Genomic DNA, 14,343 nt, shown 5'->3' with positions numbered 1-14,343 from the left:
TGGGGGCATTGCTGGGAGGAGGGGGGGCCCAAAGCTAGGAGAAGCCTGAGGGGCAGAGGTGGGAGGGGGCTGAGGGCATAGCTACAAGGGGCCTGGGGGCGTTGCTGGGGGGGAGGCCCAAAGCTAGGAGAGTCCTGGGGGGCATTGCTGGGAGGAGGGGGGCCCAAAGCTAGGAGAGGCCTGAGGGGCAGAGCTGGGAGGGGGCTGGGGGCATTGCTGGGAGGAGGGGGGGCCCAAAGCCAGGAGAGGCCTGGGGGGCACACCTCACCTTGGTGAGCCTGTAGAGTCACTTCACCTCAGTTTCCTCAGTTGTAAGGTCATGAGCAGACAGCTGGGTTTTGGAAGTCAGAAGACCTGGCCTTGAATTCTGCCTCAGCCTCTCAAGGCCAGCAGGCCTTCAGTTCACTCTCCATGGCACAGGGGGCTGCACTAATTAGAGTTTCTTACCTGAAACCCAAGAGGTGCCGATTCCCAAGCACCATGAGCTTGGATGGGACACCCAACAGTCAACAAATAGAAGACTTTATTTTCCCAAAGAACTGGCTGAAGCTGAGGCTTTCCTTCAGTTCTTTCAAAGGCATGATTCTGAGGAGGGCTCTGTAGGCTTCCCCAGCCTGCCCTTCCACTTATAGGAGGCCCAGAGAAGGAGAGGGCTCCCAGGGGGGTTTCCGGCTTCCTCTGTGGTGACCAGGCTAGGAGCACAGGCAAGGGCTGAGCCCGGGGCTCTGTGGCCATCCTATCCACGCTTCTGTCCCAGCAGCTTTGGAGGGAGCTCTTCTCCCCTCTTCATGCCCTCAACTTCGGGATGGGTGGGGACAGCACTCAGCACGTCCTGTGGAGGCTGGAGAATGGGGAGCTGGAGCACATCCGCCCCAAGGTGAGAGGGACCAAGGCCTGGGTTGGGGACCCCGTCCAGGGGCTGCCATTTTCTCAGATTGCCGTTACAGTTTTCATACACCCCAGGGTGGGGGGTGCCCGAGGGATGCAGTGCCTTGCCCCGGGGGCTAAGGACCCAGGCCTCCTGGATCCCCACTTCATCGTGGTCTTGCTGCCTGTCTCACAGATTGTGGTGGTCTGGGTGGGGACCAATAACCATGGGCACACGGCAGAGCAGGTCGCAGCTGGAATCGAGGCAATCGTGGGCCTGGTGAACCAGCGGCAGCCCCAGGCCCGAGTGGTTGTGCTGGTAAGTGAGGCCAGCCCCAGAATTGATGGACGGACAGACGGATGGAAGGAGGGAGGGAGGGAGGGACTGAGGGAGGGTCTCAAATACTAGGCCATCTTGCCTACCTACTCCTTTCTCTTTTCCTTGCCCTCAAGAGGCAGGTCCCACAGCTAGGAGGCCTTATGGGGGAAGGTCTGTGGCACCCCTACCCCAATTTGACAGGGGAAAGAAACTGAGGCTCAGGAAGGGAAGGGGACTTGGGCAAGGTCACAAATGGAGTCCAGGGCCAGGACCCCATGAAGAGGAAACTGACTCGAGGGAAAAAATCGCCTAAGGTCATATACCAAGCTGAGACTTCTCTGTACCCAAGCCATTCCTGCCCTTTTAGAGCTGGGACCTGTCCTTATTAAGTTGGGAAATTGAGGCCGCCTAAGGGACAGTATGGATTGTAGAGTTTAGGACTGAAAGGATATTCAGGTACAATCTAGGTCAACCTCATTTTAGAGTGAGAAACCCAAGGTCGACCACACACACTTCCTAATGATCAGACTCTACTTCTGTGGGAAGGGGAGCTATCTCCCTGCCCGCCCTCCTCAGCCTTGCTCCACCCTTCAGGCCCTGCTCCCAAGGGGCCAGCACCCCAACCCACTGAGGGAGAAAAACCGCCGCGTCAACGAGCTGGTCCGAGCAGCCCTGGCAGGCCGGCCTCGTGCTCACTTCCTGGATGCTGACCCTGGCTTCGTGCACTCAGATGGTACCATCAGCCACCACGACATGTATGACTACCTGCATCTGACCCGCCTGGGCTATACGCCTGTGTGCAGGGCTTTGCACGCTTTATTGCTGCGCCTCCTCGCTTCAGGCCAGGGACCCCCACAGCCTGAGCCTGGCCCCTAAATTCCCTCCCCATTAAACACCCTGTTCCCCAGTCTGGTCTCCAGCCTCATCTTTTGTCTGTCTCAAGTGATTCTGGCAGGAACATTTCCCCACTGGCCCCATCCATACCGGAGGGAAACCCTGTGGACCCAGCTGGATGGAGACTTAGGGACTTAGGTCAACCCCTTCATCTTCTACATGGGAAAGCGGGGCCAGACAGAGCCAGCCAAGGAGCTAGGCCAAAGGCCTGTGACAATTCTGCAGGCCCCACCCCACCCCACTGGATCCTTACGTCCACCCCAATGCCACCTGCCCTCTTAATTATGCTCGGCTCTACTTGGGGGGGGGGTCCTTCCTGGTTGACTTTGGCCTTAGGATTTACACTGGAAGGAAAGAACTCCCTTTGCCGATAAACAAGGGACTTGCCACTTACTGTCTCACAGAGCTGAGGGTTGGGGCAGGCCAAAGGCTCAAGTTGGCATGTGTGTGGATTTAGATGGCCTGGCTGTGTAGGAGGCATTTTTTTGCCAATGTCCAGACTCTCCCATGTTACCCCCAACCCCCCATCCAAAAAAGGCAGCATGGGGTGGGGGGAAAGAGGGCACAATCTGTCATCAGAAGATCCAAGTTTAAATCCAGGCTCTCCCACTTAACCTGTGACTTTAGTCCTTCGAAGATTCTAAAATAGGGGTTGTGGGGCAGACTAGAACAAGGTCGTAAACAACCCCCACACAAGCTTTTGTACACACAAGAACCATTCTAAGCTCTGGGGCCATACCCTGGCCTAGGTGGCCTCAAAGGTTTCCTTCCAGATAGGACTCTGACCTGGTGACCCAAGATGCCAAGTTCCTGGGTCTCTGGGGCTGAGTAACTTGCTAGCAGACCAGGGTGTCTCACAGGGAGCCTGGTGGGCGCTGACCCAAATCTCCTCCCTCAGATAAGCCTGGAGGGGGAGGGCCCAACTCCCTGGTCGTGCACTCCACCTTCTCTTCCCCTGCAGCTCACTTCCTCACAGCTAGGATCAGGCCCCACCCCCTCACCGCTGACCTGGCTGGGGGCGGGGGGAGTTCACGATGGACACCTCAACTCTCCCCAGAAAGGCCCATTACCACCTCCGGCCACAGGGTGGCGGTGGGGGGGGGATGCGCCATGACACTGGCCTACACTGGCCTGGGTCAGGCCTCAGCCCAACACTGGCAGTGATCCCTGGGCCATCTACTACAAGCCAGAGGTCAGGGGCAGGGCCTTCCCCGGGGCAGGTGACCAATGGTGGAATTGCTGCCTCCCAGGCTCCCCGGGCCGTCAGACACGTGTGTTAAAACAGCTTTAATCTCGGTCTTCGAGGCTTCTCGGCACAGTAAGAAATATTGCACATGATCAACATGTATTGTTCCAGGGGGGGGGGGGGGAGGACAGGGGAATTGCCTTCTTAGAAAGGACAGCCTGGGGGGGGGGCAGTAAGGAGGAAAGGGGCGCACCCTGGCCTGCCCCCCAACCTAGGGCCAAAGTGCAGGAGGCCCCCCCACCTTGATCCTCCCCCCTACCCCCAAACTAACCTGAGTCCAGCCCCTCGAGGGAGGGGAGAGAGGGAAGTGGGCACCACCACCCTCAGTTCTGGGCTATCTCCCCAGTGCCCCCTCACATGGGGGAGAGGGGGCTCCCATCTTCCCTCCTTCAGTCCTACCCTCATGAGCCATTTTGCATAAAGTAGAGTGAAAAGATTCGAAAGGTAACAAACTCCAGGTTATGTACAGGGGCTCCGTGGGGGCCAGAGTCCCCCCTCTGCCTTCCGCTGCCTCCCCCCCCAGTCCCCAGGGAGGGAAGCAGTGGGAAGAGGGGACCTTATTCCTCCTTTCACTGGAGGGAGGCTTAATGTACAGGGCTACCCACCCTCCCCACAAAGCTTCCTGCCCAGGGCCAGCTCAGGGCCATCTGTCTCCTCGATAGGTGCTCCAGGCCCTTGGGGATGTGACTCCCCAGCAGACACCTCACCTGCCCCCTGGCGAAGGCCCAGGGGGTGGAGGCGAAGGCTGGGTGGCCCCATCCCAGCTGGATTCACCGGGTGCCGGCTCTGAGGGTTGGGAAGAGGCAGCTGAGGGGACGGAGGATGAGGAAGAGTCCGGAGCAGGTGGGGGCGAGTCAGGACCCTCGGATGGGGGTGGGGGAGCAGCCCCTGCGCTGGCTGGTGGAGGCCCAGGTCCAGGGGCCTCCCCGCCAGGGGGCTGTTCTGTGGGTGTGGCCGCCTGCATGATCTTCTGTCGGACCTCTCGGATCTTCAGCTGGAGACACACTTTGGAGGGAAAGATGTCGGCGTAGCGGGCCTGGAATGCTGCCGTGGCCTGGGCTGGGGACGAATGGACAGCACTGTGAGCACCAGGGGGCGGGGGTCGTGGGGAGACCATCCCGGCTGACCCATGGCCGACAGCCCCCGCTCACCCGAGGGGAAGAAGCCGTGGTCCTGGAAGAGCTGCATGACCAGAGCCCGCCGCTGGTCTAGGGTGCGGCGTAGGGACGAGTAGGGCACCTTCTCGTACTCCAGCTCCCCCAGCACGTCCTCTGCCTCGGTGCCTGCAGTCAAGGAAGGCCAGGTGAGGAGGCCGCGCCGCCCCACCGGCAACCCCCCGCGCCACCCCCCCCAGGCTTCGTCCCGCAGCCTCACCGGTCCGGTCAAATGTGAAGATGTCGCCCTCGCACTTGGCGCTCTTCGGCGTGTTGGGCTCGGAGCTGCAGCTCGAGCGACGCCTCATTTTGCGCTTGGGGGAGGTGGGGTCCTCTGGGGCTGAGTCCAGGTCTGGGGAGAGGGGAGAGGTGTCAGGGAGGAGCCCCGGCTGCCCATGGCCCCGAGGCAGGCCACCACCCAGGCAGCTCCTCACCCGTCGAGTTCTTCCTCTTCTTTCGGTAGGAGCCCAGGATGGCTCGGGGGGAGGTGGCCAGCGACTGCAGGGTGGGCGAGGGCAGCACCTCCTCTGGCCGGAATTCAGGCAGCTCCGCAAAGCGCTCCTCAAAGTCCACCTCGGAGAGGACCCTGCTGGGGGATGGCCAGCATCAAACCCCTGTCCACACCACCCTGCTCGGGGGCTCCACCTCCCTGCCCTTCCGACACTCACTTGTCCACCGAGTCGAAAGTCTTCTTCAGGGGAGGGGGCCGAACCTTCACCTTCTTGCTGGGGGCTTCCTTCCGCTCCGGGGTGTCTCCAGCCCCTGGAGGCCGCCCACCTGCACCTTCACTGCCTCCGGGGGCAGGGGCTGGGCTGGGCGGAGCTGGGGGCTCCCCCCGGCTCTCCAGTGCCAGAGCTGGAATCCGCCAATCTGGGGAGCTGGGAATCTTGCTGGCCTGAGGTCAGGAAGAAGTGGGGCGAAAGAAGGAGAGCGGTGGAGGGTAGTGAGCTCAGAACTGCCCAAAGGGGCGTGGCTATTGAGGGGAGAGGGGAATGGGCAAAGGCATGAGGACAGCAACCCCTGCCCCCCAGCTCCCTCTCTCACCATCTCTGGTGCCTTGACTCCCGGCCGATCCTCTGCGGGAGGGGCGGGGGGAGGGCTGGCGCGGGCAGCCCAATTATCTGGTGGAGGTGGGGGTGCGGGCGTGGCTGGACCCCCATCAGCATCTGTCTCTGGGGCCACTTCCCTGGGGGGACCCTGCTCTGCAGCCTGCCGGGGGATGGGGCCTGGCCGGCCAGGGACCCCAGACTCATAGGAGCCCACAGGGATGCTGGCAATGGCCGCCTTCACCTTCTGTGGGGGCTTGGGTGGTGGACGCTGGGCTTTTGGGGTCACCAAACTATAGGCCACGGAGCCTGTCGAAGAGAAAAGAAATGCCCGGGATGCAACCTATAAAACCCTGGACCTTTTTCTGCCCATGTGCTGCTCCAGTGATTGGCTGGATGGTAAACTGGTTCATGTTCACCAGGTAGGCCTCCCACTCGCCAGGGTAACCCCCCATGCCAGAGTCACATTCCCATCTTTGAAATCCCCATCCCCATTTCTCCCTAGCCCAGGACCCCAACCTAGGCACGTCACCCACCTGTGGCACTGGGAAAAGGACTGGTGGGGGTCTGAGAGGCAGTGGGGGCCGGAGGACCAGGTGCCCCACCTTTGGGCAGGATGGCAGCAGGTGGGGCAGCGCTGGTGGCCACAGTATAGACGAGACCTGGAGGAGCTGGGGTTGGTGGGGCTGGCTGAGGGAGTGGCATGGCTGAGGGGCCCCCTGGCCCGCCAGGGTAGAAGGCTGTGATGACAGGACCTCCAGTACAGGCTGGCGGCAGCTGGGGACTGGGGACTGGTGACACACCAACCTGGCCTGGGGCCAGCAGGGGGGCTTGGCCTGGAAGAGAGGGAGGAAGCAGGGTTAGGACTTGGGATGGATACCACCTGCCTCCTTCCGCTCTACGACCCTTTCCTCAAATGCCCCTCCCCCACCAGTCTTAATCCCTCTATCCCTGTAAATCTCGACTACTCCTTCAATATGACTATCCAGTGTGCCTCACCTGAGATCAGGGGTTGGACTATGGCAGGGCCACTGGGCCCAATGGTGGTGAAGCCCAGGGCCACGGAGCTGGCAGGTCCATAAGAGGCTGGGGTGCCAGGAGCTCCACTCTGGCTGGAGGAGGCGCTGGGACCCAGGGGAAGGGCATGCCCAGCAGCCGACTGCACATATGTTATTCTGCCCAAGAAAAATCACAGTAGGGGAGGTAAGCTAGGGCCGGCGGGGCCTCTACTATGTCCACGTCCCCACCCCACCTCACCAAATTACCTGGTGGAAGAGGGCAAAATGACCTTCTGAGACTGGGATGCAGGACTAGGCAGGGTGGCTGGGCTAAGTGGGGGTACCAGGCTGCCAGGGGTGGTCACTGGCACTGGGGTCAGCTGGATGATCTAGGGGAAGAAAGAGGGTGGGGAGTTGTCTTTGGTCCATGGCCATGTCCCCAGTGCCCACCCCAGGGCCCAGTCACTTACTTTGCTGGATGGCTGGGCTCCATTCTGCACCGGAACAGAGAAAGGTGGGCTCACCAAGGGCAAAGGCTGGCTGGCCCCCCCACCTCGTACTGCCACACTAGGCGCTGCCAGGGGTACCAGGACCTTCCCGGGCAGCAGCTGGGTGGGGCCTGCCGAGGGCTGGGCCTGCACTGGAGACACTGACTGGGCTGAAGGTGAAGAGAGGGAGGGCGGCTGAGGTACCCAATAGACGTGCAGGGTTCACCTTCCTCCTCCCCACATCTCCAACGTCATCTTCGCTCAGACACCCCTTCCCCCATCGAGCCCTGACTCTCCCTGGTGCCAGCGCTCACGGAGCATTCTCTGAACCTTCCACCTTCACGAGCAGATTCATTCCTTAGAACCTCAAACCAATCGGACCAAATGCCATCTAATCTATCCCCGAGTAGAAACGGCCTGCGGGAACACTCCTAGCAAACACCAAATCTCGGCTCAAAAGTCCTGACAGCACCCAGCTGCCCATCCCATAGTGGGGCAGGCAGCTCTCATCACATCTCCCACCCCACTACAGGACCCACCGGTCCTCTATGATCCCCCCTGCCACACGCAGGTCGCTGCTCACAGCTGTCACTCGGCCTTCGAAACCTGGCTGCCCTCCTCTGGATTGGCTCCGACCAGGCCAGAGATGACTAACGCCTCCCCGTCCTGGACAGCCCACCTTCTGGTGCAGACCGCTGGACTGGTCAGGACGCCGGATCTCATTGGAGGCTTCTATTATTAGAGCTTATGGCCCACTCAGACTTTTGGATCTTTGTCAAATGAGCTGCTGTCTCACCACACCTTTGCCATCCTATAACTGCAGCTCGGGCAGTTGGCTTTAATCTAAGGTCAGGCCTTCTCTATCAGTTGCGCTGGCCTTGAAATCATCTCCAGCCTGTTACCTTGTGTAACTTAGCCTGCCTGACACCACGTCTCCAAGCCCTTACCACGCCAGTATCAGTTGACACTCTCACCGCCCTCCCCCCTCACCTTTGGGGGGTGCAGCAGAGGGCACTGGCTGCAGAATGGGAATCCCAGGGGCTGGGGTGGCTGGTGCCAGGACCTTCCCATTGGTGGTAGTTCCTGGTGGCAGGGCAAAGCGGATGCTGGCCGTGGGGCCTGACCCCCCGACAGCTGCGGCTTTGGGCCCGGGTGCTGCTGGGGCTGGGGCCACTTGCAGCTGCTGGGGCAGGGTGGGCAGGATGTACTGCACCTGGGTGATGCCCCCAGGCTTGCCCAGAGGGGCAGGCTGCAGGATGCCCAGGGGCACGGGGCCATTGGGGCCACTGCCAGTGGGGGGCCCCGCTGCAGCTGCTGCCCCCCCTCCACCAGGTGGGCCCTGGGCAATGAACTGCACCGCTGGAGGGGCAGAGGCGCCATAGCCCGGGGCACCCACAAGAAGGTTGGTCACAGCAGCAGGAGCCTTGCCCACCCCCAGAAGGGGTCCTGCCACCAGATGAGGGGCTGTAGGGGCTGCCTGTTTTTTATCAGTGTAGACCAGACCAATACCAAGTGGGGAGCCCCCTGGTGCTCGGGGACCAGCCCCTGCCTCCCCTTTGGCGCCTCCTTCAGCCGGCGACCCCTCACCTCGTCCCGCCCCGGGGAAAGGTTTGGAAGCAATGGGCACGGGTGTACTGCTGACTGGCCGTACCACATTGGTCACCACAGTAGGAGCGGGGCGTGGAGGGGCCGGGGGTGCCCCATAGGTGAGTCCGCCACTCCCCAGGGAGGCGGGGGCTGTCACCAGCACCGTGGCTGATGGCAGTCGGGCGGCTGTGCTCCCGTCCCGCTCCAGGGGCTCCTTGGCCGGGTACAGGCTGCCCCCTGGGGGCAGCACCAAGGCCTGCAAGACACCCCCTCCAGGGGGTGAGGCGATGACCGAGGGGCCAGGGAAGGGCTCTGGCCCTGCGGTGCTCTCTGGCCGCTTGCGCCGATAGACATTTGGGTCCACGGGAGGAAATCGAGCTTTAGGAGGCAGCGGGCCTCCCCCAGCTGGGTGCTGGGCACGCAGAGGCCCTCCAGCAGCACCTCGACCAGGCTCCCGAGGGGCCGGCTGGAAGGAGGAGGAGGAAGAGGAGGAGGCAGGTGTGGGGCCATAGCCCTTGGGAAAAGCTGAAGATGGGTCAGGGGCTCCAGGGGGTTCGGGCTCCAGGGCCGGGCGGCAGTGCGTGAAGGCAGCAGACAACGAGGATGAACGGATCACGGGTGAGAACAGCTTCCTGCCAAAACCCTGGGAGAAGGCATCAGGGTGAAGGGAGGCCCTACAGCCTGGGGCTCCCCCTCCCTGGCCTGCCCTGGCCCCTCACCTTGGCCCCCTCGGGGTCCTCCCCAGAACTGTCCTCGCTGTCACTGTCCGTCACCTGCTCCTTGCACTTTAGGTCGATGTCGGTGGTGCCAAAGCTGTCGTCCGCTTGGGAAGCAGAGGGGCAGAGAAGACGCCGGTGAGCCTGTGCCCCGAAGCCCCTTGGAAGCAACACCCCCAGTCCCTCTGAGAAGACACAAGCTTTTCTCTCCTGTCAGCTTTTAACGGCAGCTCACAATGGTCAGGAAAAGTTGGCAATCATGGGGGACAGGGGGTACAAAGATTCAGGAGAAGACAAGCGCAAGTTGGAGAAAAGGGCCCCATGGCCAGAAGCTTGCTCTGTCACCCCTTCCCAGACCTGTCTCTTCATCTATAAAAAAGGCCGTGCCCCCTGGAGGAGGGGCTCTCATGACAATCAGTGAGGTTATTGGTAAGCATTTTGTAGGGTGGACACTGCTGTTAAAAACACAGGGGCCTGCCACCTAGGAGGCATGGGGGGGGGGGGCGTGGACAGGCAGAGAACAGGATGGGTGCAACCAAGGGAAAGCCCAGGGAGGTGACGTCCGATCCCTCCACACTGAAGCGCGAGGTCTGGGCCAGACTCGAAGGCTCCTTGACAAAGTTCCAACATGCCCGAGTCTGCAAGCCCGTGTCCTCCCTTGTGCCCCCCATCTCTCCTCCTCACCTATGACATCATCATCTCCCTCCTCCTCACAAATGACCATCCGCTCCTCATCACTGGTCATGTCTTCACTAGCTGTGCGCTGGGAGCGGGATGGCCTTGCTGGCAGCATTGGGGGCCGCCCGCCTGCCAAGGCTCCCCCCTCGCTGGGAGCGGCAAAGGGTCCCGGGCCCCCGTACTGCGGCGGAGGCTTCGGCCCCGTGTAGGGAGCTGGACCTGACACCATCTGCGGGGAGGGTGGAGACGCAGGGTTGGCTGATGGAGTCCTGATGACCCCTGCCCTCGGGGGCCCTCCCCCCAGCTGTACCTGGGTGAGTTCCTGCAGCGCCTGGCTGTCTGCTTCACCCCCATCTAAGCCATGCACGCCACTGTGGGAGAAAGCTCTCGGCCTGGTGGGGCCGGGCCCTGCTGGGTGGAGCCGTTCCGCTGCCCCAGGGCCAGACGCAGGGGTCTTGACCTCTGCGCCCAGCAGGGTTTGGGCTGCTACTGACAGTAACTCTGATGAGACTGCGTGGGGAAGAAACCAGAGTCAGAGTCTAACGAGAGCCCAGGTCAGCCAGCGCAGATGTGAGCCTTCCCCACGGCCCCGCTGGCACGGGGTCACGTCTGACCTCGGCCATGACCTCTCTAATGATGGGGAATCAAGGCTTCGCGAGACAGAGGGGAGCATCCCAAGGCCATGAGGCTCTCTGGATGTCCAGTCAAAACCTGTCTCTCTAGGATTCCTTCTCACTGCTCCAAGGCGACCCAGAGGGGCCCAGCAGAGTGTGATCCCTCTTCTGTGCTAGTCCTTAAAGACAAATGCCATCATGGGTACATATATGCACATGCACACACACACATTCCCCCCCCGCCCAAGTCTCCTCTAGGCCAATGATGCCCAGCTCTTTTAAATGGGCACCGAGATGGTACAGTGAATAGAGCACTAGCGCTGGAGTCAAGAGGACCCAAGTTCAAATCCAGCCTCAGATACTTTCTAGTTCTATGATCCTGGGCACCGTTTCAAACAACTAAGTGTGCCACTGTTTCCAGGAAGGAAAGGGCAAAGAAGAGAACAATCAGGATCACTGATTCCTTTGCTCTCTTGAGACTCATCAAGCCCTTCTGTCACAAGCACTTTGTGGGGAGGCAGGGCAAGGCTCAGCATTCCCATTCTGTTGGCTGAGGCTCAGAAAGGTGCCCGACTTGCTCCTCTGAAGCAAACTGCAACCTATGCCTTCTGACTCTGAGAACAAGTCTGCTTTTGCTAAACCAAAAATGGACTGAAATGAGGGTAGAAGAGGGTGCTGGATGGGAGAGCTCAGGAGGTCAGCCCACACACTGGGAGGGTAAATGCTAGACGAGGCTTGTGGAGCCGTAGGAGGGAAGCTGAGAGGGAGCCATTGAGAGAAAGGAGGCCTGGGGACGCTGGAGGCCAAGACCAGGCTTCCCCAGACTGGGCCCCAATCTTGTCTCTTTTCCCATCTATAAAGCAGCACTGTCTGGGTACCGGCCGGCACCGATGTCCTGGGGCTCTGCTGACCAACCTCCCGGAGCAGCTGCCGTGCCGGTCTCCGACATGCTGCGCTCCCGCATCTCCTTGGGGCCTCCCGCCAGACCGAGGGCCACAGGCTTGGCGTCTGAGCTCGACTTCTTCCGGTCTTTGTTGCACCATTTCCAGTCTGGGTGGGCCTTGAAGTGGGCCTCCTTCACCTGGCAAGGGGAACGCCGCAGAGCTCCAGTCAGGGGCCCGGGAGGCCCTGGCAGGAGAGCCACAGAGGAGCCACAGACTGGGAGGAGCAGGGAGAGGAAGTGGGCGGGGGTGGGAGGGACTGACAAGAGCAGGTTCAGGGCCCCGGCCTGGGCTAGGGTGGAGCCTCCTCGGCCAGAGGTATTTCCTGCCGGCTTCCTCTTGGCCTTTGTTGGGGCAGGGGCAGGAGCTGGGGGTTACCTGGAAGGCCAGATCGTGGTATTTCTGCTTCTCCTTGGGCCCCAGTGCATACCACCACTCGCCCAGGATTTTGCTGACAGTCCGGTTATCCTGGTTTGGGTGGCGCTGGTGCACCAGGGCCCGGTGTCGCTTGCTGAATATCATGAAGGCGTTCATGGGGCGTCGGATATGGTCTTTCTCCCTCTGAAGGCAGACAACAGAGAGGGCACAGTCAGGCCTCAGGGAGTCAATGAGGGCAAGCAGGCGAGCTAGGGAAAGGGGAGGTCTAGAGGACCTTGTTGGGGCTGCGCCCGTCCTTCTCAGAAGAGGAGTCCCTTTCCTTGGGCAAGGCGCTGAGGGACTGCGTCCGGCGCTTTCCTGGTGGGAGTGGCAACTGGATCTCCGGAGACATGATAGAGAGGAACCTGTGGAATTGGGGAGAGCTGGATGACCCCCACCCCCCAGTGTCTTTCCCTTCCCTGTCCCCACGGCCTATCCCAGGAGGCTGGCCCTCCCCCAAAAACACTCACGCATCATCGTGGTCACTCTCTGTCTCGCTGTCCAGCCGACTCTCCCCTGTAGGGCCAGGGCCTTCCTCCTCAGAATGCTGAGGTGGAACCTTGCCACCTTCGGAGGCCCCAGGGGCCTGTGGAGGGCCAGGAGCTGGGCTCTCAGGGCAGGTGGCTCCAGGTGGCCGTCCAGATTCTGGGCCCCCTGTCCCACTGGGGGACTGCTCATGGGCTACTGCTGCTGACTCGGCAGGCTCTTAAAGCAGGAGAAAAACAGATACTTGTTAAAGCTAATCCTGCCAGTTAAAAAGGGATCAGGCCAGGATTAGTCATTCAAATATCACTAAGATGGGACCAACACAAAGGAAAAGAAAGGTCAAGCTGACACCCCAAACCCGTTACAATGCCTGAGAAAGAGCATCCCCTCTCACCAGTCCACAAGCATCTTACCTTTGCACTGACTAGAGGAGACAGGGTGGCTGGCCGGCTGCTGGGCCTCACTGGGCTGAACAGAAGGGTCAGGCTGGCTGGGTGCCAGGAACGGGACAAGTGAGTGCCAGGGAAATACGGCCACTGATCGTGGCTCCACATTTGTCCACACTGCCAGGAAAGAGAGGGAAAAAGTAGGTGGGGAGCATGGTGAGGCTCGAGGGAGGGAGGCAGGCACAACTCAACCATCCTGCCCCCAATCCCTCCTCTCACTCCTGGCTCCTTCCTGTCTTTCAGAAAGCTGGTTCCTCTTCTCTATACCTCACCCCCCCCCCCCCCCGCCAAAAAAAAACCCCCTCTATGCTTCCTGCTACTCATCCAACTCAGATCCCAGGCAAGACTTCTCCAGAATCCTAACTGGGCCTCCTTTTCCTCATCTGTAAAATGAGGGAGTTTGAGCAGATAGCCATTCTCATCCAGCCTTAAGTCCCATTTACACCTTACTCCCAGTTGGGTCCAACAATGCCTAGATGCCCAGGGGGCTTGCCTGGGGCCTCTACCTTCTAGGTCCCAGCCTCCTTAACTTTCCTCTGGCAGGCCCGGGAGAACAGCACTACTTAGCCCATTTACCAGCAACCCCTCCCCCGCCACATTCCCCAACCGTGGGGGAGGAGGAGGCTCTGCCTCCCTTTCCCCTCCCACAGCTGTCATCTGGGACATCACAAGGCCTAACGTGCCCCCGAGTGGAGAGGACTCAGCCCCCTCTCATTCCACCATGGGTCCCAGAGAACCCCAAAAGAACCCCTACGGGATATCCAGAGGGGGGCTCTTCTATGCCAGAGCCCGGGCCACACGGCCCCTGCTGCCAACCCCCCGGCGGCACGGCCTGGGCAGGGGCCCCTCCACTGCCCCGGGGCTGGGGGGAGCAGACCAGACAATGGGGAGGCAGCCAGAGCCCGCCGCTCCCCTGTGGGGGAGGGGAGCCCTGGCCCAGGTGTTTCCTACCCATCACTTCCCTCTCCCGCCCCCCCAAGGGGGCTCGACTCCAGGAAGGGGGGCCGACCGGCCCCTCCCCAAAGCCTCCTGGCTAAGGAGTCGGAGGTCGCCAGGGGCCGCGGCCCAACGCGTGTCCCCACTCGGGATCCCTCCAGCAAAAGTTCCCACTGACAAGGGCGGCCCATCGAAGGCCGCCGGGCGGCGGGCAGCGGCCAAGCGCGCCAAGGCAAACCCCGGTCCCCGGCCCCCCGCCCCCCGCCGGGTGGGGGGAAGGGGCACTGACCGAACATGCCGAGGCCGCGGGGGGCGGCGGCGCCGGGCGCGGGCAGCGGCCGGGGGGCCGAGTACATGGTCCCGCGCGGGCTCCGGGCCGCTCACCGCCCGCCGCCTCCTTCTGGCTCTCGGCGCCGCCTCCGCCGCCGCCTCCTCCTCCGCCGCCGCCGCCGCCGCCGCCCGGGCCCGGGGGGAGCGGGAGGCCGCCGCCGCATGCCCCCCCTCCCCCGC

General features: G+C 61.7%; 2 protein-coding genes across 3 annotated transcripts in view; one reads left to right on the top strand and one right to left on the bottom strand.

Annotated features, from left to right (window-relative positions):
• PAFAH1B3 (platelet activating factor acetylhydrolase 1b catalytic subunit 3) overlaps positions 1 to 2,093 on the top strand; it is a 3,608-nt gene extending 1,515 nt beyond the window's left edge. Inside the window, exons 3-5 of one of the 2 annotated variants that reach the window (XM_027858167.1) lie at positions 758 to 877; positions 1,064 to 1,186; positions 1,781 to 2,093. In XM_027858167.1, the coding sequence (XP_027713968.1) occupies positions 758 to 877; positions 1,064 to 1,186; positions 1,781 to 2,062 (525 nt within the window). In that variant the 3' untranslated portion in view covers positions 2,063 to 2,093. The remainder of the gene's footprint in view (positions 1 to 757; positions 878 to 1,063; positions 1,187 to 1,780) is intronic. The other variant, XM_027858168.1, reaches the window with a different exon arrangement.
• Positions 2,094 to 3,352: 1,259 nt separating this feature from the next.
• The window catches only part of CIC (capicua transcriptional repressor), a 25,906-nt gene continuing 14,915 nt past the window's right edge, over positions 3,353 to 14,343 (bottom strand). The window contains 19 exon segments of the mRNA XM_027858152.1: positions 3,353 to 4,385; positions 4,478 to 4,609; positions 4,701 to 4,832; positions 4,915 to 5,069; positions 5,149 to 5,375; positions 5,525 to 5,835; positions 6,063 to 6,362; positions 6,526 to 6,701; positions 6,792 to 6,913; positions 6,995 to 7,182; positions 8,003 to 9,242; positions 9,319 to 9,422; positions 10,000 to 10,222; positions 10,304 to 10,503; positions 11,523 to 11,688; positions 11,927 to 12,109; positions 12,201 to 12,330; positions 12,436 to 12,670; positions 12,865 to 13,014. Of these exon segments, the coding sequence (XP_027713953.1) occupies positions 4,030 to 4,385; positions 4,478 to 4,609; positions 4,701 to 4,832; positions 4,915 to 5,069; positions 5,149 to 5,375; positions 5,525 to 5,835; positions 6,063 to 6,362; positions 6,526 to 6,701; positions 6,792 to 6,913; positions 6,995 to 7,182; positions 8,003 to 9,242; positions 9,319 to 9,422; positions 10,000 to 10,222; positions 10,304 to 10,503; positions 11,523 to 11,688; positions 11,927 to 12,109; positions 12,201 to 12,330; positions 12,436 to 12,670; positions 12,865 to 13,014 (4,730 nt within the window). The 3' untranslated portion in view covers positions 3,353 to 4,029.

Source organism: Vombatus ursinus, unplaced genomic scaffold (assembly GCF_900497805.2).
Source record: "Vombatus ursinus unplaced genomic scaffold, bare-nosed wombat genome assembly UNPS02012758.1, whole genome shotgun sequence".
NCBI classification, from domain to species: domain Eukaryota; kingdom Metazoa; phylum Chordata; class Mammalia; order Diprotodontia; family Vombatidae; genus Vombatus; species Vombatus ursinus.
Note: the sequence above shows the minus strand (reverse complement) of the source record. Positions and strands in the feature narration are given on the sequence as shown.